Genomic DNA, 22,388 nt, shown 5'->3' with positions numbered 1-22,388 from the left:
AAATTCAGTAAAAGAAGGGCTTTCATTTTATACATGTGCAAAGTAAGTGCATTTTTTCTAGTCTTCGGGAAAAAAAAAAGATAGGAGACAAAGAATCTTATCAAAGAGCTTCATTGGCTCTTTATTATATGACGGTCAGAAGGAAAAAAAATGCTCCATAAGTTAGGCATTCCCAATTAAAACCCAATTTAGAATTCCTTTTCTCAGATACCTTATGAGAGAAAACGTAGGACAAAATCATATATACTTCAATTTTTTGGACCCATATTTCTTTCAAAAAAATTTTTTTGGACCCATATGGGTTTTTGCACCCGATCCTCAACCCCCTTAAAGACCTCCCTTACCAGGCCTCACCCTAAAAATTTGATACTTGTAACAATTCATGTGATTTCATTAACCTAATCCTATCCCAAAACCTATTTGGCTATTCCCTTCTCTTGAATATTACGAAACTCAGTTAGTGCATCAATGATCCAACCAATGAGAAATCACATCAAACAAAAATCTATAAACCCTAAATCCATAATCAGAATTATTCTCAACCTTCTCAACATTCGATACTTTTCATCACTCTTTACACCTTTTTTTTTTATTTGAATATATGTGATCAACTTAGAATTCTAGAAAATCATTCTTAAATAACTGTGATTTACTTGACTTGAAATTCTAAAAAATCATTACTCCTGTTATGAAAAATAAATTGTTTGCATATGTCAAATTTGTTACAAATGTCAAATTTTTAGGGTAAGGTCCGGTAAGGGACTCCTTAAGGGGACTGAGGATCGGATGCTATGTGTTTTGGCCCAGTAATGAAAAAAAAAATAAACTGTCCAAAACAATATTGCAATCTCCAAAATAGTTGGTAATCTAATTTTCTTTTTTTTGGAAACTTTTAATTATTTTAACTTTGTGGTACACTTTGAGGTCATCAGGAGGAATTTTAATTATTTTTTCCTATGTAGAAATTTTGTGATTATCTGTCCTCCTATTTAAGAGTTTGTAAGAAAATGAAATAACTAATTCTTCAATGCTATCAACTAAAAGAAAATAGCACAATTTGTAGGTTGTACAAGCATGAATTTCTACTTTAGAAATAATTAGGACTTTTGTCTTGAAGGATTTTGGAATATGCTTTGAGGAAGAAAACACAGATAGAAATCAATACAAAATTTGTTTCTCAGTGATAAAGTAATTGATAGGGTATATTAGTTTACTTATCTAATATGAGTACCTTTTAACTTTCAACTTTCATCTCAACAGAAAGGTTGGTGTAAATTCAAAAACAAACATAAACGTCAGGGATGGTTGGTAAACTTTTTCCAAATATTGACTCTGTATACAAAATCCATACTTGATACTTGCCACATTTTATGGATTAAAAATTGAACTAACGAGATAAAATAATATTATGTCTTAAAGGGCTCGGAAGAAATGGCTGAGAATGGAATAGAGTGCTTATGGGAAGATTCCTGAGGTACAATCCCCACCACCTTCCTTACATTAAGAAGAGCTTTCGACGAAAGTCTCATATTCTTCAATTGTGTCTTTCTTTTACTTCACCATATTATGACCTAGAGATAATTATAATGTGCTGAGATATCCTTTTTTTTTTTCCCAAAAAAAAAAATAGTGAACCAATTAAATAGTTCTTCAACGTTGCAGGATATCTAAGCCAACAAGAAGACTTGTTGGATATTCCAAATGGGCAAGTGCCATCCCATTCTTAGCCTTTTTCCTCGAGGAACCTCAGGTAAAGAAGCACCGCAACCATCTTCCTCCATGAATGCTCGCCTACCCTAATTCTTATCATCTTTCCCCTATTTTGTCTCTGCATTAGTACCTTCGTCCTCTAGTGTTAACTGACCCTCCTCCTTGGTTGTGTTGGAGTAGCTTGCGGAGAGTCGTCCATGGTAACGAGGTCCATGGACAGTAAAACCATCTTCTCTAATGGTCTTCTGGATGAGTAATCATTCCGCGGTAAATTCTTTCCATGGCAATGGATCGTCCGCGCTGCATATGTGGACACCACTCTCAGTGTCTAAAAGATCGCTGCTTGTAGAGAGTGACCACAACAGCACGGATGAAGGAGAGAGCCATAAGAAGGATGATCTTAGAGCGTGGCGTAAGGGGCGGAAAAAAATTGCATGAATGGAAAATTCTTCCACCTCTTACGCCCCTATGCTGCGACGAGCAAAACACGCAGGCAAGCCCAATGTGCTCATCCATCGTGGTGGTTTGGTGCTTCGGGGCTCTGTGAGCAGATTGATGAAGGTGCCCTCGATGCCCACAGGAAGAGCCCGTAGAAAAATCAGGCTATTCTTTCCCTAGCTATCTTGGCAAACTTCACCATTTTTTAATTTTACCTGCGGAAAAAAAATAATTAACATAAGCTATAAATGTTTAGAAGTTTGTATATTACCACAATGATGTCCTATATAATTAATTTTGTCATTTTGTGGACAATTCATTGTGGTAATGAGGGTTTTCTTGATTTTTTTCCATAGCATTTGCTGAGATACAAAAATTTGTAATTAGAATTTACTATAGGAAGCACACAAATTCATTAAATGGTGAAGTAAACCAATTTATATTGTCGGTGAATGAGGTGTTCTAATGTACACTTGGTGACAGAATAATAATCAGTTTGTGACGTTAGATTTTAACTCGAAAGTAATTTGCAGTTAAAAAGGAATAATGCTGACAAAAGAAAAAAAAACACATATCTATTGTACGAGTTTACGGTCCAACACCTATGGAAGTGCAGTTAAAAAAAAATTGATATATCAATAAATGATTTTAACAGATCCTCTTGAGCTTCTTAATCGTATTATATATACCTCATGACTGAATTTAGATGAAACTAATTTCTGGCTAGGATATTATTATAGCCTTCAATTTGCATTTCGATAATCAAATAAAATCGAAGATGGGCAATTGCTGCGCACAGATCAGTTATAAAAAATCAAGTCAGTACAAGAGGAAATCTAAGCAGCTAAAGGATATGTGCTAATAAAAGCGATAAAATATTTGGATTGAAATGTACACTCACAAATTGAGAGTATTTCTCAAATGGAAGACGGACAATTGTGGTGATCTTTTCACCTTAGTATAGTAGCTCTTAAAATTTCGCTGGAAAGTTAATCTATTGACTATAGATGAGAGATGAAGGACTTTGGATTAAAAAAAAAACTAAGCAAATACTCAAACTTCAAAACTCAGTTAGAGAAAGCTTACAGGCATCACTAGTTTGTATTAGTTGAGGAGAGGAGTTGGGTACGTAGGATAGGTATGTTGGTTGTTGCACATAAATCTGAAGGGTGGATGAAGAGTGATACATATATACATGCATAATGATTTGAAGACAATTATCAACATGTATTAACATTTAAATCATCAACGACCTTTTTGCATTGAGCTGAAATTTTTTTTTTTTTTTTTTTTTTTTGAAGATTGCAAAAGAGAAATTAAGCCAAGCTGTTTCTCTTGGACTCTTTTGTGACCAAATAAAAAAAAAAAAAAAAATCAATGCATCACTCTTACCTCTCCCTACCTATCTTACTCATCTTTATGCATATTGCAACAAAAAGCCATGGAATTATATGTTATTTACTCTGTTTTTGCCTATGGGGAAAACGAAATAAAAGCTTATCCCGTCATGTATTTAAGTCCAATTTACTTGCTCATCGCCTATTTAGTCCTAACAGCACAACATTGCATTATATATCTTCTCTGACCCCAAAGAAAATAAAACAAATGTTTTAAAATGTGCTATTATACCTACTTGCATTATTAGAGGTTGAACGATGAACTAAACTATTCGAAACTGAATCAAACTAGGCTTTGTGAGAGTTCATTCGAACTTACTTTGCCAAATAATCAAATAAAATTCGAACAATGTTGTATGTTCGATAAATTTTCAAACTCGACTCGAGCTTGGTTCGATTAATATAAAATTATATTTTACATATAAAAATTTCAAGTTACTCGAACTCGATAAAAACTCATATGAACTCGGTTTGACAAATAAATGAGCTAGGCTTGAAATTTTAAGTTCGTTAAAATAATTAAACCAAACTTAAATATTAACGTGTTTAGTTTGATTAGACTCGCTTACACCCCTAGTAATTACTTATTTTGCGACCAAACATGCTTACATTTTTTTTTCCAGCAAATACAGAAAAATTTTGCTACATGGATTGTGTTCATAATTCGCCACAATATTTGATTTGAACTCTTGCTTTTAAAGCATAAGATTGGACTTCTAACCTTGTTTATCCTACTACTATATCTCCTCCCACATGGAAAATCAAAGAACTGAAAGAATAATGAACGTTTCAACTAGTAGAATTGAGTTTTACACCTGTTTTAATCGACTGGTTAAAGACAAAAAAATAGTAAAAAGTAATTCATAGGTGTCATGAGTTATTCTTTTTTTTTTTTTTGTCGACACGATAGAATTCCTATAACCTAAACTAGCCTATTCTAGAGGGGAAGGGGAGGGGACTCGATGTGAGTAGAAACTCCATCGAAACTGGTCAATGAAGACCGTCACATATTGTGACAAATTTTTGTGAGAGGCAAGATTCGAACCCTTGATCTCCCGTACCATCAAGCCTAAGAAGGCTTGGGATGTGTCATGAGTTATTCGTTTTGCCCTTTTTTCCCGGATGTGGATATGGGTCGGGGACCCCTGGAGATTTTTTTGTGAAGAGGATGATGGAACAGCCGATCAGGTGATCAGAATCATCGACGTTCGTACCCCTCAACTGCCAAAAATTATGCAGAGAGTTTTCGAACTTCGTACAACAGGATACGGAGAAAAGTGCAGCAGGCCAATCATGGGCTCTGACTATTTACAGTGGCAGCCAGGAGCAGCTGTACAGCATCTTAGCATTAGAGTATGATGATCAACCCTCAATCAAATCAATCGGGCAACGTAAACTTCGTCATCCACAAATCTATGTAGAAACCTCGGAAATTGTTACGGACGGATAGAAGAGTTATTCTTCTCTCCTGCATTCTGCCACCTTCATCAAGCCATGATAAAATATCTCCTCCATCTGCTGACTGTTGATGCCATAAAATTTGAGAGATTAGACTAGTAAGAAATCTTTCCGAAGAATTTATTGTAAAAATATATACAAGTACTAATTCTACTGTACGCCCCTGAATTATTTTACACCATAAATTTTAGTTCTGAACACTTCACTTCTTAACCTCTCTTTTATTCTACTTATATTCAATTGACAACATTTGTCACTAAAACTAATAAAAAGGACTATGTACACAATATATACTCTCGGGTGCATTTGATAAAAACTGAAGTTTGAAAACTGAAATTTGAAATTTGAATTGATTAAGTTGTTGAATTGTTAAATAGTAAATCTAATATATTTGAGTGTGTATCACATTAAATGATAAGTGAATAACTTATCATTTATTTTTAAGAACAAGTTTTGCCTGAGAAATTCAATGTCATTGAATTAATTCAAATGTTTAATTTTTAGTTATTTAACATATTTGAACATGTTAAAATCTCACAATCCCTATCAATCATACAAAACAAAGCGCGTTGTGGATATGGCCCTCTAGTTCAAGCGAATGTCATTATTGATTGGAGGAAAAATGGAACAAATCCAAGAGGTTATGATGTAAAATGTTCAAAATTAAAGTTTAGGGTACAAATTAAATTGAAAATATAATGTAAATTCACGGTGTAAATTAGTTGTAAACCAAAAAATAATATGCAAAGTTGAATGACGAACTAGTTACTCGTCGATATTACTTGAGCAGCTAAAACTTTGTTAATGGTCAATTTTTGGACTTAATTAATCATGTCGTGCCAAGGTCTTTTGTCGACTCAAGTACGAAGCTTCTAATCCATTTCTTCTTGGAATTCCAATTGTTCAGGCGCCAAGAAAAATAGCAATAGACGGAGCAAAACAAGAAGTCTACATGCTGTAATACATTCAACCCATGGTTAAACGGGGTTACTAATTGTGTTTAGATTTTAGCTATCTATATAACATTAGAAAATACGTACTAAAGATGCTATAAGCCTTCTTTTTTTTTGGAGAATTAGACTTTTTATATGCGTATTAACGTTTAATGGCATATTAAGGGAGTGTTTAATTAACTACAAAACCTTAGAATGTACAATGAATTTAGGAATCAGGTGAATGCTACTGTTTGTGTTCATAATCATAGCTCTTGCAGTGAGGACTACAAATCATTTTAAGTAATTGAACTATAAACGTTAAGGGTCTGTTTGATAACATAAAAAAGTGCCGAATCTGAATTTTTTCAGACATTCAGATGTTTTGAATGTTTGATAAATGAAAATCTATTTGCTGAACTTGTTAAGCAGTGCTGAACCTGTGTGTATTTTTTTCAGCACAAGAATCCTAACTGAATGCTTAATTCTGATAAGAATCAATAGAATTACTTCAACTACCTTATCTTATCTACCAAATCTACCATTGTTTGTTAATTATGTTCAAAATTCTTATCTAATTAAACAACATAATATTCTCTATCTAACGATTTTTAGTTTCTCTTTTCTCCCTTTTTAATGACTTTCACATCTTCTCCATACTCCTAATTAATATATTTCATCTTTTATATTAATTTGATTTAAAAATAAATATTGTCATTTTCATACCTAACAATTTTAAACTAATTAAATCATAGATTCTATTTCTTTTTTGAATGAAAGGATATAAGGGCAAAATTGTCAAATTAAACTTATTAAGCATTCAGCTATAAATATTTATCAAACAGTAGAAATAGGTTTAGCATTAAAATTCAGACATTTATATATTTTTTTCAGTGCTTAAAATTCAGCAAATTAATTGTTTCAGTATTCAGATTTCAGAATTCAAACTTCAGAATTCAGATTCAGTTTTATCAAACGGAACCTAAAAGTATAAACTAATAAGTTCTACTGATTAATTGCTTGCTAATCAAACTCTGAACGGAATATGTAGATTAAGCAGGTTACATTGATTAATTTGAGCTGTCCAGCAAATACGGAAAACCCCAGAAGGTGACATTTAATTCACAAGTTGGCATGCAATTGCAGATGGGAATATTTAACAGTTGAATTGAAGTGAATGCTTCCGAAAACAAGTCAGCACCGCTTTTTGTTGTCTAGTCATTGAGGATACGAGTTAAATAACCGAGAAAGAAAAATGTACAACAAATGCTAGATTTATTCGCAATGGATAACCCCCTTTTATTTCTTTTTTTTTTTCAAATCAAAAATCAAGATATTGCCTAAATGCTAAGAAATTAATTATTGACCGTGTGGCACATAAAGAGGTTGATTCAAGTCCAGACTGGTATCCAGATGATTATACCATTCATGGATCAGGGGTGTTACTTAATGATATTTTCCCTCTTTTTTTTTCTCTAAAAAAAATGATTTAATGACAATCTTACTGCAAAGGAATCATTCCCATGATATAATGCTACAAAATGCTTTCCAGCAATTTCCAGCAAAGCTCACTGTTAATTTACCATAGTTAGTAGTAATTTTTCCTTCTTCCATTTCATTGTTTCCCGACTTGTTTACTGTTGCGAGGCTTTCTTGATCCATGAGAGCCAGAATTTCCCATGTTTTTTCCTTCTCCCTTCCGGCCTTCCCTCCCAACCCCCCACCCCCCTCTCTCCTTTTTTAGAAAAGGGCTGTCACCATTTTCCCCCCTCCTAAACGCAAAGTCCTCTGTTTATGATTTACAGCTTACAAGCCACAGTCCACAGCACTGCCCTAAAACATGCATGAGAGACCCCCTCATAATCCGCAAGTAATTTGACAAAACTAAAATGGAGAACTAGCTTTAATATTGATTAAAACTAAGCAACATATGAAAAAATCATCAAAGATCCCATAATCTAAACATAAATCAAAAAATCAAAATAACAAAAGATTAAAGGAAATAAAAAGAAGAAACCATCTCTCCCTACTTTCCCAGAAGAATGGACAACAATGCCGAACTAGTCAAGTATGAACAGGCCTAACCGCTGCTACCGCCAACCCACCTGCACCTAACATACAAGAATTCCTACCCAAACTACTACTATACATATAACATTGCCCTCTACCGCCTCCACCGCCGCCACGGTCACCACCTACTATTGCACCCCCTCCATTATCCATGCAAGACTCAGATTTCTTGTTTCTTGATTCTTCCTGCACAATCGTCCGATGGTCATCCGTCTCACCATCAAAATCATCCCTACCGCTGATCATCCCATCACTATCCCAATCACATGCAACCTCAAACTCTTCCTCATCGCAATCATCGTCCAATACGTCGTCGTCCAAAGGGACAAGATGAAGAGTTAGACGGCCATCGGACCGATTCGCTTGGAAATATTCATGCCGTTTAACTTTCTCCTCCTTGATTATTAACCTCCCGTCGTCAGTGTAATACCGTTTCATAATCCAGGGCATGTGGGATGGCAAGTTTTCGGTGCGTGCCAGCCACGGTATCGGCGGCGGATACTCTTTCTCCGTTCTTTCCAGCCGTTGATTCCCTCTCCTGCCACGGGTCTTTTGGACCATGCAAAATTCTTGATCAATGTCACTTCTTAGATCAACACAACTCTCCGTTCCAATGCAATCGCCCAAGTCTAGAGCTATGCCCTGGAATGAGTCTTCTAGGTAATTCATCAGAGATGGGATGAAAAAATATTTACACGAAAAGAATTACATAGAAAAAAGAATTTTGGGTTGTTGAGGGCTTTCGGTGGAGGGGTGCATGGGGCGGAATGCGGCTAAGTGAAAAAGGGGTGAATAAATATAGGGGATAGTTTTGACAAAAAAAAAAAAAAAGGATAAATATAGGGGATAGGGGTTATCGAGAAGAGCAGAATATTGAAGAGAGGGAAAGATTGGCAGTGCCAGCTAATATAGGAGTCATAGTATCTTCGGGGATTGGGTGGATTAAGGACGTGAGTTTGGGATAGGTCTAACATCCAATTTTGGATGGTAAAAATGTAAAAGTTATGTTTGATGAAACTATGATAATAATAAGGATAAAATTTGAGATATTATTTGAATTTAATATAGTATTTTTTTTGGAAAAAAAAAAAGGATTGGGACTATTTTGTTGTTTGTTATATTATTTCGGTAGGATTGGCACAAGAATTTTGTATATATTTTTTTGGATGATTGTGATTGTGATCTTGTAACTTTATTTATTGATTTTTTTAATACAACATTATTACAAATAATCCTATATTGGGAGCAAATTAACCAATCTATCGAGAGACTCATCTAATTTATTGTAGAAATTTGAAGAGAGTTAAATAACTTTAGATCATATTCCAAAAAAAATTCTAAAGAGAAAACACGGTCAGGAGGACCTGCATCAACTGAGGTTGGTTATTTATTGATTTATAAATTGGGTCAATAAAAGAGGATAGATAATAGTGGATGAGTTGGAATCTATTATGTTGGATTTTGGAGAAATTGTCAAATACACGTGTCACTGGGAGTTACACGTGGAGGATTTTTTGTGCCACGAGGGCAACAACTGTCAATTATTTGACATTTTTAATGTATGTGTCACTTAGGAGGAGATTGCGTCCCTTCGTTGAAATCTGCATGATGATCTTTGTGTGTGTGTTCGTCTGTGCGAAATCCAGGAGTTCTACTCCCGTGCATATATATACTATGGATCGAGATGAAGGCTCCATTTATCTTGGGTAGATTTCTGAAACGAATTATGTATATTGTTGGATCATGAAAGTTAATTCTAAATCAATTCCATGTCCTTTTACAAGGCATAGGTCCCACAAAAAGTATTAAATAGTTAATTGTCATCAAATTGATAACAAAGTATAATTTAATTGATAATTGTTTCACCTTAATCAATAGATCAAGAATTCGAGTCACAATAGTGTTATACGGTTGATAAGAGTGCTGATTAGTTAGTAAGACAACTTCACATTTAAGGTTTTAACCAATAAATCTTGAATTCGAGTCATAAGTAGGTGAAAAATCACAGTTGATCCCTTAAAAAAAATTAGTAGAACCTACAACAGTGACAAATGCTAAACTGAACGAGAAAAAGTAAAGAATCAAAGATGTGAGAAATATTTTATTATCTATTTGTTAACATAGAAGTTGTATGGAGTGAGCCATGTGATTGGGACAGCTGGTAAGTGGGTTGTTAATGCTAACAGAAAGTTCGATTCCTGCATGTGGCGTCTTGAAAAGTTTTGGACCAAACTTTCACCCTTGAATAAGAGTCGGACTCTGCGAGCGCTCCCCAGATCGAATCCGGATTAGTCTCACTAAGGGTGGGGATACCGGGTGCTAAAAAAAAAAAAAGGTCGTATGTTGTGTTTCTTGGAGTTAATAATCTTTTAAATGGTAATCAACCCATTTCCAAATGACAACAACAATAATAATGGCAATTAGAGAGGGTAGAAACTGTTCCACAATAAAATATTTTTATAACCAGACGAAGCAATACAAAGAAATCAAAAACGATATCCAAGCATCGCTGTCTTAGCAGTCCATGTCCGTACCAAAATTATCCGCTGTATCTAGAGTTAAGATCTACATTATCCACAAATTTTTATCTGAACTTGGAATCTACCGCTGAGATCCCTCATAATCATTTACTGTAAATTCCTACCCTTGATTTTTTTCTTTTTTTTTTAAGGACAGATTTGGTTTGGAGCTTGATAGATCTGTAACCTCAATCAAAGGGGATGGATATATTTGTTTGTTTGTAGGTAAAATTGTTTTTGGTAGTAAGTCTTGCACTGTAAAACTAGCTATTCAAGAGAGAAAAGAAGCATCCGTACGGAAATAAACATAGGTTTGGCCCGTTTGGGCATATATATGGAATACAAACATAGATAGATAAGTTAACAGTTTCGTACGCAACTGCCTGGATTGATCGAAAGACAAACAATCTCAAGTCAGTTGAATAAAATTGGATTGAAAGCAGGACAATACTCTAGTACCAAACTATAAATAGCATCCAAGTCTAAGATTCAGAATTGTTCATCTGCCAAGAAACCTGGATTCGCGCTAGAATAAAACATCGTGAGATTACCAAAACAATACGAGTTTGATTTGCTTCCTGCGTTCTTTTGCAGGTTTTCCATTTGACTGGTTATTTATTTATTTATTTTTAAATAGAATCTTATTCAATTACGAGCTGAGTTGAGGATTTAGGAATCAAAAGCAATGATAGCAGCAAAATCAGAACGGTTGAATTGTTATACTTTGCCAGGAAAGTTTACTAAATTTGCTAGATTTTGTCCCCAAATGCTATTTATTTTGAGTAAGTTTTTTATACACCTGTCAACAATACTTGGGGCCTCCCAGGTAACTATTCATCCGACATTAAAATGGGATGATTCAATTCAAAATGAGACCACATTTTAAGAATCGAGTCAGAATAAGCTTTTTGTTTTTTTTTTTTCAAATTGCAATTTTCGATGTTTTAGACATAGTAGTCTTCATTTTCGAGTGGATTGTGTACATAAATATGATTAGAAACTAAACGAGCTTACGTAACACAAAGCACTTGAACAATAGTGTAGAAGACTAGGGCCACAAACGAGTCAATTCAAACTTTAATCTAATCGAGCCGAACCTCAACTTAATTTTATTAAGCTCGACGAATTTTCAATATAAAACTCAAGCTCAAATCCAACTCAAATTTAAATCGGGATCGAGTTTAGAAAAATTAAAAAAATAATTATTTTATTTTTTAAAAATAAATAAAATAATAACTTTTTAACAAATAATAAATTAATAAAAAAATATATAATTTTATTATTAAAATTAAAATTATATATATATTTAGAGTCGAGCTTTGATACAAATTGCTTGCGAGTGACTCAACTCACGTGCAGCTCTATAGAAGACAATAGGTGCTTATGAAGCTCTTGAGACGATTTTAACTCCCTCAATTAAAGAATTTCTTATTAGACCCAAAAAGTTGTACCCCCCCCCCCCCAAAAAAAAACCTAGAAAGTTGCACCGTGTCATTTCCGGTTTCAAATTTTTATCTCTTGCATATAAGAATCCGAAAGGTCTTGAAACTGGCACTGTTTAAACTGATTTCCAGAATCAGTTTTTTAGCCAATCTTCAAAATGGGGAAAAAAATTTGAGAGAGAGCATCTATAAACAAAAAAGCAACTAAGCATATGGATTTTTCTCAGAGCTTATAAGAGATGTAAGCAAGCATACCTTAGTACAGGCTAGATTCACAAGGTATAATCTTAGCACAGACAAGATTCAAATCATCCAAGGTATACCTAACCATTCTTGCCTAAAGAGAAAAAGTGCACAAAAAACGTAGACCAGAAGAATTGATCACCGCTTAGCAGTTAGCACTCAAGCCATCAGGAAAACCTTAGGAAGACCGAGTGACCAATTCAGTGCTCATAGGTAAAACTAGAAGATTAATTCTATTATCCAATCTCAAACTCAAGGTCGATGGCAGCTAACACAAAACTGAGAGATATATGGATCTATTACATGAAACTTTTAAAAATAATTTTTCTAATACAGGGAAATAAGCGATAAAATAAAATCCTCTCAACAAAAGCCTTAACATCACTCATTCTGATCTCATGGTGCCATCAAACAACAGAATTAATGATCCCCGGGCAGAGACTTGATGATATCCGAATCACCTGCAGCATGAGCCCAGTACAAGTCAATAATATGCAAATCATTTGTTTATGGGGAAAAAGAATATGTCCAATAACATAACAAAGAAGATGAACAGTTACCAGGGTCAACGATGCTAAGACAGGATACCCGAAAATACTTGCCGCATGCAGTTCCAAGATCAACATTGTCTACAGGATAGAAGGTGGCCATCAGACATTCAGGCAAATGAAACTAATGTGACTCAACATATGCAGATTCAGACTCAAATAACAGTCATAACAACAAAAACTAATAATCTAGACAAACTAGGGGTCATCCAACAGTCCTAAAATCACTATTAGACAGTCCTAGAGTGGAAGTTCATGATATTATCAAAGTCAGGCAACAGAATTGCATCCAACAGTCCAAAAATGTCTCTTAGACCTGTTCCCAGGTTAATTAGAGTAGACTTAATCAATCAGACCATTCACTCCCCACAAGAAAAAATTTATCAAATTTCAACCAAGCAACTCAGAAATTCTCTAGGCATCCCAAAATCCTAAGTGCACAGAACCAAATCACCTGTGAAAACAGAGGAGCTAAACAGGTGGTCACACCCCAGCGAAACTCCAACCCTTATAGTTGAAACCTTAACGAAATCAATATACATATAAACTATGTAATACATGATGGCAAAGGTCTGATCCTACCATGCTAGTTATATATTACATAAAGACTCTGCAAGTTCATGCCTACACAAATTACTAGACTATTAGTACTTCACTATTACTGCTTCGCAAACGGGTATGCCAACTGACTCATTGGTGCAATTCATATGATTACTGCTACTAGATTACAACAAATGCACAATTAGTATCAGATATATCTCAATTAAAATTCAAGTCAATAGCACTTACTTCCATTGTAGTGATGAACTCCAACCTTAGCAAGCATAGCATAGTACTCAATCTCAGATTTCCTCAATGGGGGGCAATTATTTGAGATCAAAATCAGCTTCCCTACAAAATTTTATTCCATTTTCCATCAGAAACCAAACTTAAAAACCCAATCTTTTCAACAAAACCCAACCATTTCCTCCAATCAAGAAACTTTACCCTTAGAGCTCCTGAGAGTCTTGAGAACAGTTTTGTAACCAAGAGTGTATTTTCCACTCTTCATCACCAAAGCCAACCTGTTATTGATGCTCTCATGGGTCTTCTTCTGCAATTTTTCCATTTCTTTTAGCAATTTCCAGCCAAACAAAATGAACTTAAAAATTCAAAACAGTAATACAGAGAGGGAAAGTGGAAAACTGTTAAAAGGAGTGGCGAAGTTACCGTCTTTTTGCCGGCGGTGGCCATGGTGTATGCTGTCCGGAGTAGCTCAAGCCTGCGGCGGAAGCCTGTGCGGAGACAGAGGAAAAGGGGAACGATTTGGTATATTGGGTAACAAAGAAGAGGAGGAATATTAGGGTTTATTGCATGTGCATATCACGTGATTATAATTTTTGTCGACTGCTTTTCGATTGAATGAAATAGGCCCACTGAAGGTTTTGGGCTTGCTTTGTTCACAAGGCCAATTGGGGCAACTCAGGAGGAATGTAGTCCGTTTTTTAAATCCACGTGACTTGTTTTTCTAATTTGATTATATGTTTCGAGTCGACCAATCATATACTATTACAATTTAATTCAAAACGAAATGTTTCTTTTCGTCATAATCATAGGACTGACACTTCTATTAATCGATCGTGAAAGATGTGCATGAATGAAACCAATGATAAGACAAAAGCCGTATTTGATAATTCAATTCAGTATTTTAGACGCTAACGTGTTTATCGTTCACGAATATCGTGATTTAAAATCGTTTGCAATTCAGTACTTTAGACGTTAATATGTTTATTGTTCATGAATATCATGACTTAGAGTCATTTTTTTATAGGTGGACTCAATTATGTTGTTGTGGCTTTCGACCTCTAAGTGCTGGTATTGCTCATCTTGTTTCAATTATGTTATGGCTCGCCTAGAGTACCAATGTGGCTTTGATATGTCATGGTTCCTCTGATAAGCATGACGAATTAAGCTTCCAATCTATGCGTTTATGAAGTAATCTAGACTAGAAGGGAAAGGCAAGATGTCACAAGATGCCAAGAGAATAGCAGACACATTCCGGTTAACAATGCCAACCCCCTCCAAAATAGAAGTATGAAAAGGAGGAAGCAGAAAAACAAGTTCTGTATTGTTCTGTGTTTATGGTTCTTTGTCAATGCTTTTTCTTTTTTTCCGGATGTCCTAATTTCATACTAAACTAAGAGGAAAAAGTTGTGAGCCCTGGCAAGAGTGAGGCAACAAGCTTTTCATCTCATGCCTTTGCCACCATATAAGGACAAATTCTCAAGTGTCAATAAGGTTACCTTTTGATATGTGCCGATTAGTACCAAAATTAAGAAATGAGTATCCCAAAATGTAAAATGGTAGTCTTCAACGGTAAGTATTTACCCGGCGAAAAAGCTCTGTCACTGTTTTCACAAAGTACCCTGGTTTCCATTTAAGCAACACAACTCATTCTGAGTACTCAAAATGATGGTAGTTTAGCTCGACTAAATCTGGCTTCCAAAGGAGGAAGAAAAAAATAGACACTATTTTCTGAACATTCTACAACTGCCTGACAAAAGAAACAAGCATTTACAGATAGATACATGCAAAATAGAGCTACCAGAACGGCAACCATAATGTCAAGTGTAGCAGCAACAAACTTGTTTTGCAATAATGGTTGTAGAGAATGTGAACGGACAATGCTGCAGAAGATTCTTCTGGAGCTCTACGAGCAACAGCAGGGACGACTGCATGGCCACCGGGGGTCCTCTGTTGCTCATTTGTTGGCAATGGATTGACAGCAGAATTTGGTGATGGTGTTAAATGCACCCTGTCACTGTCCCTTATGTCTTGACCTGTGAAAATCAGCTTAGTTATACAAAGGAGCAAAGCAACGCACAATCAAGAAAATATTTTCAATGAAGATTGACAAAGAGCTAAGGTCGTGTGTGAGTTTGTGAAAGAAAATAATACACGAAAAAAGGCAAAAGAGACAATTGAAAATAAATTCCAATTTACAGTATAAGAAGCCACAGTTAATTATGGGATGATGGCAAGAAAAAATCATTATACTTACCTCTTCTATAGATGTTCTATTGTAGCAGAACAGCAGTTCATATTAGTTTTATTTAGCCAATAAATATTCTCGTGGAAAAGGAAAAAGGGGATACATTTGGAAAAGTTCATGTTGGCATCAAAAGATGCACCATTTTCAGACACCAGTATGAGAATCATTGGTACTGAAGTTTTTGTCCACTTATTTGCTTCATTGATACTTCTTCTGAATGTTATCATATCATATCAGTCCCTTCTTTTTTGTTTTTTGGTGTGTTTGGTGTGGGGGGGAGGGGGGGCCATGGAGTGCTGCTATGGTGGCAATGAGGCAACGACCTCTACCAATTTTATCAATCAAATAAGCAAATTAAAAGACAGAATAAGTGTGCATTTCACCACGTAAAAAAGCTCAGTTTAAGCAAGAACAGCACATATTTTGTCTCTGTCATTGCGATATCAGTCATTGAATTTGTACAACTTCCAGTCTAGGTATTCAAAGAACTGGTGAATCATCTAAGTAGTGATTGGACCACATAAACAGGATATTTACCACCGTACATTAAGAAAATTGTGATCAAGCCATCTCAGTCAAAACAAAGTTGTTAAAAGTAAACTACCACCAATGCAGTACTACCTTCCTTTTATCTTATGGCTGAAGAAAGCAACCTCATGACAATCAAATTGAGCACAGAAAGTTGACTTACAGTTTGAATGGGACCATCCTAACTTCAAATTTTCCCAATCAAACACCAAGCGGTATCCCATCATAAAGTTCTCTGCATAGTGCACATATGAAAGATAATAAGCGAGGTGCATCTTTTGTTGCTTGTGAAAGATGTGCATCAATGAAGTTAATGACAAGGCAAAGCTGAAAAAAGTTGTGAGCTGTAAAACACAGGAGATGCTTTTTGTTATACTAATGTGTGTGTGTGTGAGAGAGAGAGAAGTAGGAGGAGGAGGAGGAGGAGGAGGCCAGAATAAAATTTGCAGCGAGGCAAATAGCACAAGGCTTAAGATTCAAATAAGCAGCAAAGAACGAGAGTACCGACGTCCAATGATACCAATTCCTCCATCCAAGGGTTGTATGCCCAAACAATACAGATCATCTCCCTGCACCAAAACTTTCCTCTTGTGAGGAATCTATATATTTAAGCTATATATTGTGTGATATAATTCAACGGTCATTTGCAAATAAAATTCTCATACTACAAGACAACATTTGCTGTCTAATGGAACAAAAAAGACAAAAACATGAAAAGACAAATAATTGTCACATTATGTGACTGCATCGAAATGCAAGCAGATATATAGAAGAAAGGAAATGGAAAAAGTATGTACGAAATTATTTGAGTAGAGTGACAGACAAATCACTTCTTCATGTTCAGCCTGTAACAGGCCATATCATCCCAGAACCAGAGAAGCCTAAGTAATAACAGATCATCTATTTTTCTTTAATGAAATCTGGTAATCTCGTCTAAGTTACGCAGAGGAAAGATATTTACTGAGCAACAAGAAGAATAAAAAGAAAAGCAATTACATTGTGTAATATATACACAACTACATGAAAAATGAAGCATGTCTAAGCATGTTGTACATGCCACTGGACTAACCTTCTTCATTGCATCATTAACCTCATAAAACAAAGTAAGATTTTGGGATTGATGTTAGACTCAGATATCTCAAGAGAACAGTCTAAAGCAGGAATCATCCAATGGGCAGGTTATAACGAATGCTTCTACTTGTTGACCAAAAGTACACCCAAAATTCGGGATACAAATATAATCCAGATCATGGAAGTTTCTTATTCTTAGAAATAGAATAGACAAGAGTTGATCTCGCAACCTACTTCAATGGATAGAGCTTCACAAGACATAAGAAAACATAATCACATTTAGCGAGTATTTACTTCAAAAACTCATGAACAACGTTGAATTGTTATACTAAACAATCTAAAGGATTTAGCTTTTAAATCCAAAGCGTCCTTTAATTTCATTTTCACAGAAATTCTAGCACTAAATTCTTTTTCACATGCAACAAGATTGAGCAGATTGCTGTGCATTGCTAGATCACCTGGTAGTCAATTATGTGAAACATGGGGTTCTCTATCACAAAGCTTTGATTCAAAGCAAACTTGAATTTCATGCTAGGAACATCTGGCTGTCCATGTGAACTGCATTAGAAATGTAATTAGTTGACTTGAGCTTTGAGAAATGATGGAAGATTACAGCAACTTCAAAGTCACAAGTTATTTACCGAGCCTTGTAGCAGTAAGGGAACTTCTCTATGCCAGACCTTGTAGCATTCATTTGTTTGTCAAACTAGAAGAACATATATTGTAATTTCAAATACCATAAAGAACTGGATACTGATCTTAGATCGTGAACAAAAATACATTGAAAACTTAGAGAGAGAGAGATAGAGATGGAGAGAACCTCAGCAACAAAAAGTTTATAGTCTTCACTAGGAAGGTAGGTGAAGGAAGACCCGCTATCAACTTGTGCTTGAAATCCATTTTGTTTTAAACAGAAACTCCCAATGCAATAATCTTCGACTTCAATGAAGTAGCCAGAACTGATACAGAAGACATAGGAAAATTAAAGATGAGGCAGTATGCAATTAAATTTTTCAAACCAACAAAAACGTTGAAAACTAATCATGCCAAGCAACACATAAGAAACCGCAGCTTAACATACTATTCGCCTTTGTATGGTACAAAGGTGGTACTTCTTTGAGTTGCAGGACCCTGGTCTCCAAAGTACATTCTCCCAGAATAGCTATTATCAAAACAATATGAAAATGAATGTGGAACCAGACCAGATCTTGCGAGCAAACTTGGAATAGCAATTTTCCCGGGTCCCAATCCCAGAAGACCATCAGGAGCAGATCCATCTAGGTCACTGCCACTTTGTTTGCTGCCACATCTGCAATTAGTGAGAAAAGCAAATACTTTGCCAGTCAAATTTACAGTACATGTCAAGTTACAGAACTGTGAATACACAAAAGAAACATACCCTATGATGACCTGAGCTTGGATAGAACCTTCAGGTGCACCACCTCCACTTGAGGTCAAATATAATTGGTCCTCAAAAAGCAATCCCGAGCTTGAAGTATTTTCTGAGTAGTTAACACTGTAAGGGCAGGAACCATTTGGACTTTGGCAGTTCAGACCCAATTCGCATAATTGATGGCTGCAAGACAGGGGCTTGCTGGTACTTGATCGGGAAGGCTCATACTCACTCAGGTCCCTATCCTGCACAATAGATGCCCCAAACATGCCAATCAATTATTGGAAAATTAACTGCTAAACCTGCTTCCAGCTATTAGCTTACATCACGATTCAAAGCAAATGTATCTAGAGCTTGCAACAGGATGCATATAGCAGCACATTGCTGACAAACAAAAATGGGGATATAGCAGCGCATTGGCGACTGACAAAATTGTGTATGTCTTGAAATGGAAGGATATCAGTTCAATTCAAAGCTTAGATAAGGTCAAAAGAATTTGAAGTTCATGAATTCATAACTTTTATCCAAACATAGTAACTACATTGCAGTATCGATATAGAGCAATTTTTCTCGTAGTTCCCCACCTTATACACATCAAAGTGAAATTCCTTAAGACAGAAATGATATATTAGTCTATAGCCACAAATAGCACTCTCACGGAGCAAGTTGCACAAATGAATAGGCATTAGCTGTTATTTCATAAATCACTTCATGAGAAATGAACAAGACTTAAAATGAACATCCTACCAGCATAGAGTAATAACTTGAAGACAGAGGTGCACACTGGATGCAACGACAGGGGACCCAAAACAAATCACTACCAGCATCCAGTGCAACAAGAAAAGAAACATTTGGTGTCCCTATATCAATCCACGTATAATGCAGCCTGCAATAGGAACTTATGGAAGTCAAAAGTATTGAATAAAACAAAAAATTTCACATAAAAGGGAAAATTTCATCTAAAATATTTTGAATGACTAATGAAATTGTCATATTAACCACATTCTATTTTACCTTTTCAGATTTTGAAATAAAAGAAGTACTAAAAAAACTGGTAAAAGAAACAGTTTTTGTCCTTTATAACGTTGATAAGTGATTGTAACCCCATGTTGCCAAAACAATCGCTGATTCTCTCCACCCTTATTACCTTCCATCTTTCCTCTCCTCCCTTTCTTTTTTTTTTTTTTCCCCTGATCTCTGAAAATACTCAATCTCAACTGCATAGGACACCCAATGGTAAGAAGATAAACATAAAGTGCTATTTTCTATACCAATTGGCACGATGTAAAGTCTTCTAGATGCCTCATTGACTCCAAGGTTTTCCACCATGTAATAAGGCAATAAAGGAGGAACCCAGAATCTAATGCAACTATTTTGGTTTGCATACTACAGCCCATGATTTACTTGTGAAAAACCTAGGTCAAAGACAGGACACCCCGTTTACATGCTAGTTTTTATACCTCATATCAGAGTCAGACTCTAGTTTGATGGCAACAACTGAGGTAATGACTGCTTCATCATCCTTTTTCTGCCTAACAAGAATGATGCACCTCACTCTATTCATAGCTTAACCAATCATCCAATTAACTTGCTCAGTGGCATTTCACCAAATAGATGCATTATGTCGAGGCAATTGAGATCTTCATTCCTTATTGTCAGCATACTAATGATAAATAATTAAAAAATTTTACAAAGTAGCCAACTCTACTCACGTGGTCCTTTCCTTTATCTCTTTTCTTTTAAGTGCATTTGAATAGGACACAAAAAGAAAGCCGAAAAAAATTTCCTCACTGTGGAGCAGAAGATTCTGTATGTTTGGAGCAACTGATCAGTCAAGAAGAAGAATACAGCCAGTTAATGCCTCAAAGTTAAACTAATTAGCCTGAGCATTCAGATTCATTTATTCCACTTTCTATGAAAATGTTGCTAAAGTAAGGACAATGTCCAAAAGCCGCATTCTTCAGAAAATCCAAATGAGGTCAAGCCAGCTTGCTTAATTCTTTAATTCGACCAAAAAAAAAAAAACCAAATGTTTAAAAAGTACCTTTCTTTTTTTAGGGGGGAAAAAGTACCTCTCTTATACTACCTTTCCTCCTCTAACTCTGACAACCCTCTATCCTCCACTCATTTCACAAAGAACCCACATCCAAGAAGGGGAAAAAGTCACATACCAGGCATAAATATAAACACATTATATTAAAAAAAAATGAACTAAATCAACAACAAAACAAGAACAATGGTTACCATCCCATGTCATTGCCATAAAAAAAGGTTTCACTCCCTTGAGAAGGAATTAACAGTCGATCCTGGGACCCAAGTTTCAATTTTTGCCGCTTTAAATCACTGCTCAGCAACACCTTCATATGCTCCAAACTTCCCAACTTAGGCAGCGTTATGTTCTTGCCTTTCGAGGACCAGTATGACACAGCTTCTTCAGAGAACCTATGAACTAGTTTTGACGAGTAAAGAGCTGTGGAGAATTGGGTGTAAAGAGACATCCAAAGCACGAAAGTGATCGCAGTTTGGGTGCCCATTTGGATTCAAGAAAAGGGAAAGATAGTGATGTAGTATATGACTGGTGTAGCTAGATGTAGTCTATGCTTGGTGTAGCTAGATGTGCGGTGAGGGAGACAGTAAGTAAGTGTTTGAAATGAAATTCTATGGAAAGAGAGAGAGGTGGATGTAGACAGGACAGTGGAGATATTGCATTTATGTGTATATTCCCTCGTATGAATTTGGCTGCATAACTGAATTTTGAATTCACTTGCACTCAAACATACGTTGAAGTAGCCAAGTATTCCTTGTCAATCTGGCAAACTCAACATTTAACCCTCTTACTTTCCTAACCTGTCAGTAAAACATAATACTAGCCTCTTTTCTCGAATCATCTAAACTCATCCATCTTCTCCTAGCCATTAATTTAATTGATTCTGAAATTAATTTTCATATTCTCTTTTTGTACTCGTGAATTTGATTAAATTTAAGAGAAATCAACTCCATGGCTCGTAAAATTGATCCTACAAACATAACTAATGGGATTATTTCACTTTTTGCTAACTCTTGAATTTAACATATTTCTTAACTTGTATTCATATTGTCTCTTTTCTTTCAGTCGAGCTGTTCAACTTTTTTTTTTTTTACTTTGTAAACAAGTTTCTTTAGTTATGGAATCTCCCAATAACATAAACACAAGTAAAACTTGAGACCAACTAATAGAATCAACTCTTGCAAAGGATGCAATTTAGAATACCATCTAGTTGAGCCACTAATTGTGCAACCGTTGGAGGTGTAATGAACACCATGAGAATTTAAACCCCCCCCCCCCCCCCCCCCCAAAAAAAAGAAAAGAAAAGTAGCATTTGAAGTTAATGTTAATTTTGTTCGAGTAATTTTTAAGGTGTCAAGCTCAAATGCAAGGTTTCATACCTATTGCTCTAGTAAATGTAAGACAAATAACAAAGAGAGCCAAATCCAATCGCTCTCGTAAAGGACAACTAGTGCAGCTCTCTCCCAATCCTTGATTGCTCATAAGTTCAGTCTTGCTTATGGAAATGGGGTCTCTTTAGTTTCAATTCTGTCCAGATATATAATTTATACAATTTTAATAT

The 22,388-nt window shown here is 35.4% G+C and overlaps 2 protein-coding genes across 3 annotated transcripts; both read right to left on the bottom strand.

Moving 5' to 3' along the window:
- Positions 1-12,419: 12,419 nt before the first annotated feature.
- On the bottom strand, positions 12,420-14,118 carry LOC140016209 (large ribosomal subunit protein eL30-like). Its single transcript, XM_072069677.1, has 5 exons — positions 13,967-14,118; positions 13,745-13,850; positions 13,547-13,648; positions 12,770-12,838; positions 12,420-12,670 (listed from the first exon to the last, which is right to left on the bottom strand). The coding sequence occupies exons 1-5, from the start codon at positions 13,988-13,990 to the stop codon at positions 12,630-12,632; spliced, it is 342 nt and encodes a 113-aa protein (XP_071925778.1). The 5' UTR covers positions 13,991-14,118; the 3' UTR covers positions 12,420-12,629.
- Positions 14,119-15,147: 1,029 nt separating this feature from the next.
- Positions 15,148-21,503, bottom strand: LOC113713715 (aspartic proteinase-like protein 1). 2 transcript variants are annotated; one of them, XM_027237505.2, is made up of 10 exons: positions 21,025-21,496; positions 19,528-19,666; positions 18,787-19,025; positions 18,469-18,696; positions 18,208-18,346; positions 18,029-18,093; positions 17,846-17,945; positions 16,825-16,885; positions 16,480-16,551; positions 15,148-15,576 (listed from the first exon to the last, which is right to left on the bottom strand). In XM_027237505.2, exons 1-10 carry the CDS (start codon positions 21,312-21,314, stop codon positions 15,338-15,340), a joined length of 1,572 nt encoding a protein of 523 aa, XP_027093306.1. In that variant the 5' UTR covers positions 21,315-21,496; the 3' UTR covers positions 15,148-15,337. The 2 variants fall into 2 exon arrangements, with proteins under 2 accessions (XP_027093306.1, XP_027093307.1); XM_027237506.2 differs by having other exon boundaries at positions 15,436-15,576; positions 16,821-16,885; positions 21,025-21,503.
- Positions 21,504-22,388: the final 885 nt, after the last annotated feature.

The sequence above is a fragment of the Coffea arabica genome, chromosome 10c (assembly GCF_036785885.1).
Source record: "Coffea arabica cultivar ET-39 chromosome 10c, Coffea Arabica ET-39 HiFi, whole genome shotgun sequence".
Taxonomy (NCBI): Eukaryota; Viridiplantae; Streptophyta; class Magnoliopsida; order Gentianales; family Rubiaceae; genus Coffea; species Coffea arabica.
The sequence above is the reverse complement of the archived record's forward strand: the minus strand, read 5'-3'. Positions and strand labels throughout refer to the sequence as shown.

What these genes read in the sequence shown, in the direction of transcription:
- LOC140016209 (XM_072069677.1), bottom strand. Translation starts at nt 13,990, where the DNA reads ATGGCCACCGCCGGCAAAAAGACG. An exon ending in CCACCGCCGGCAAAAAGACG is followed by an intron (nt 13,851 to 13,966) that starts GTAACTTCGCCA and finishes GAAAAATTGCAG; the next exon opens with AAGAAGACCCATGAGAGCAT. An exon ending in AGTTCATCACTACAATGGAA is followed by an intron (nt 12,839 to 13,546) that starts GTAAGTGCTATT and finishes TCTATCCTGTAG; the next exon opens with ACAATGTTGATCTTGGAACT.
- LOC113713715 (XM_027237505.2), bottom strand. Translation starts at nt 21,314, where the DNA reads ATGGGCACCCAAACTGCGATCACTTTCGTGCTTTGGATGTCTCTTTAC. An exon ending in ATAAACTTTTTGTTGCTGAG is followed by an intron (nt 18,094 to 18,207) that starts GTTCTCTCCATC and finishes ATGTTCTTCTAG; the next exon opens with TTTGACAAACAAATGAATGC. An exon ending in AGGATGGTCCCATTCAAACT is followed by an intron (nt 15,577 to 16,479) that starts GTAAGTCAACTT and finishes TGATTTTCACAG; the next exon opens with GTCAAGACATAAGGGACAGT.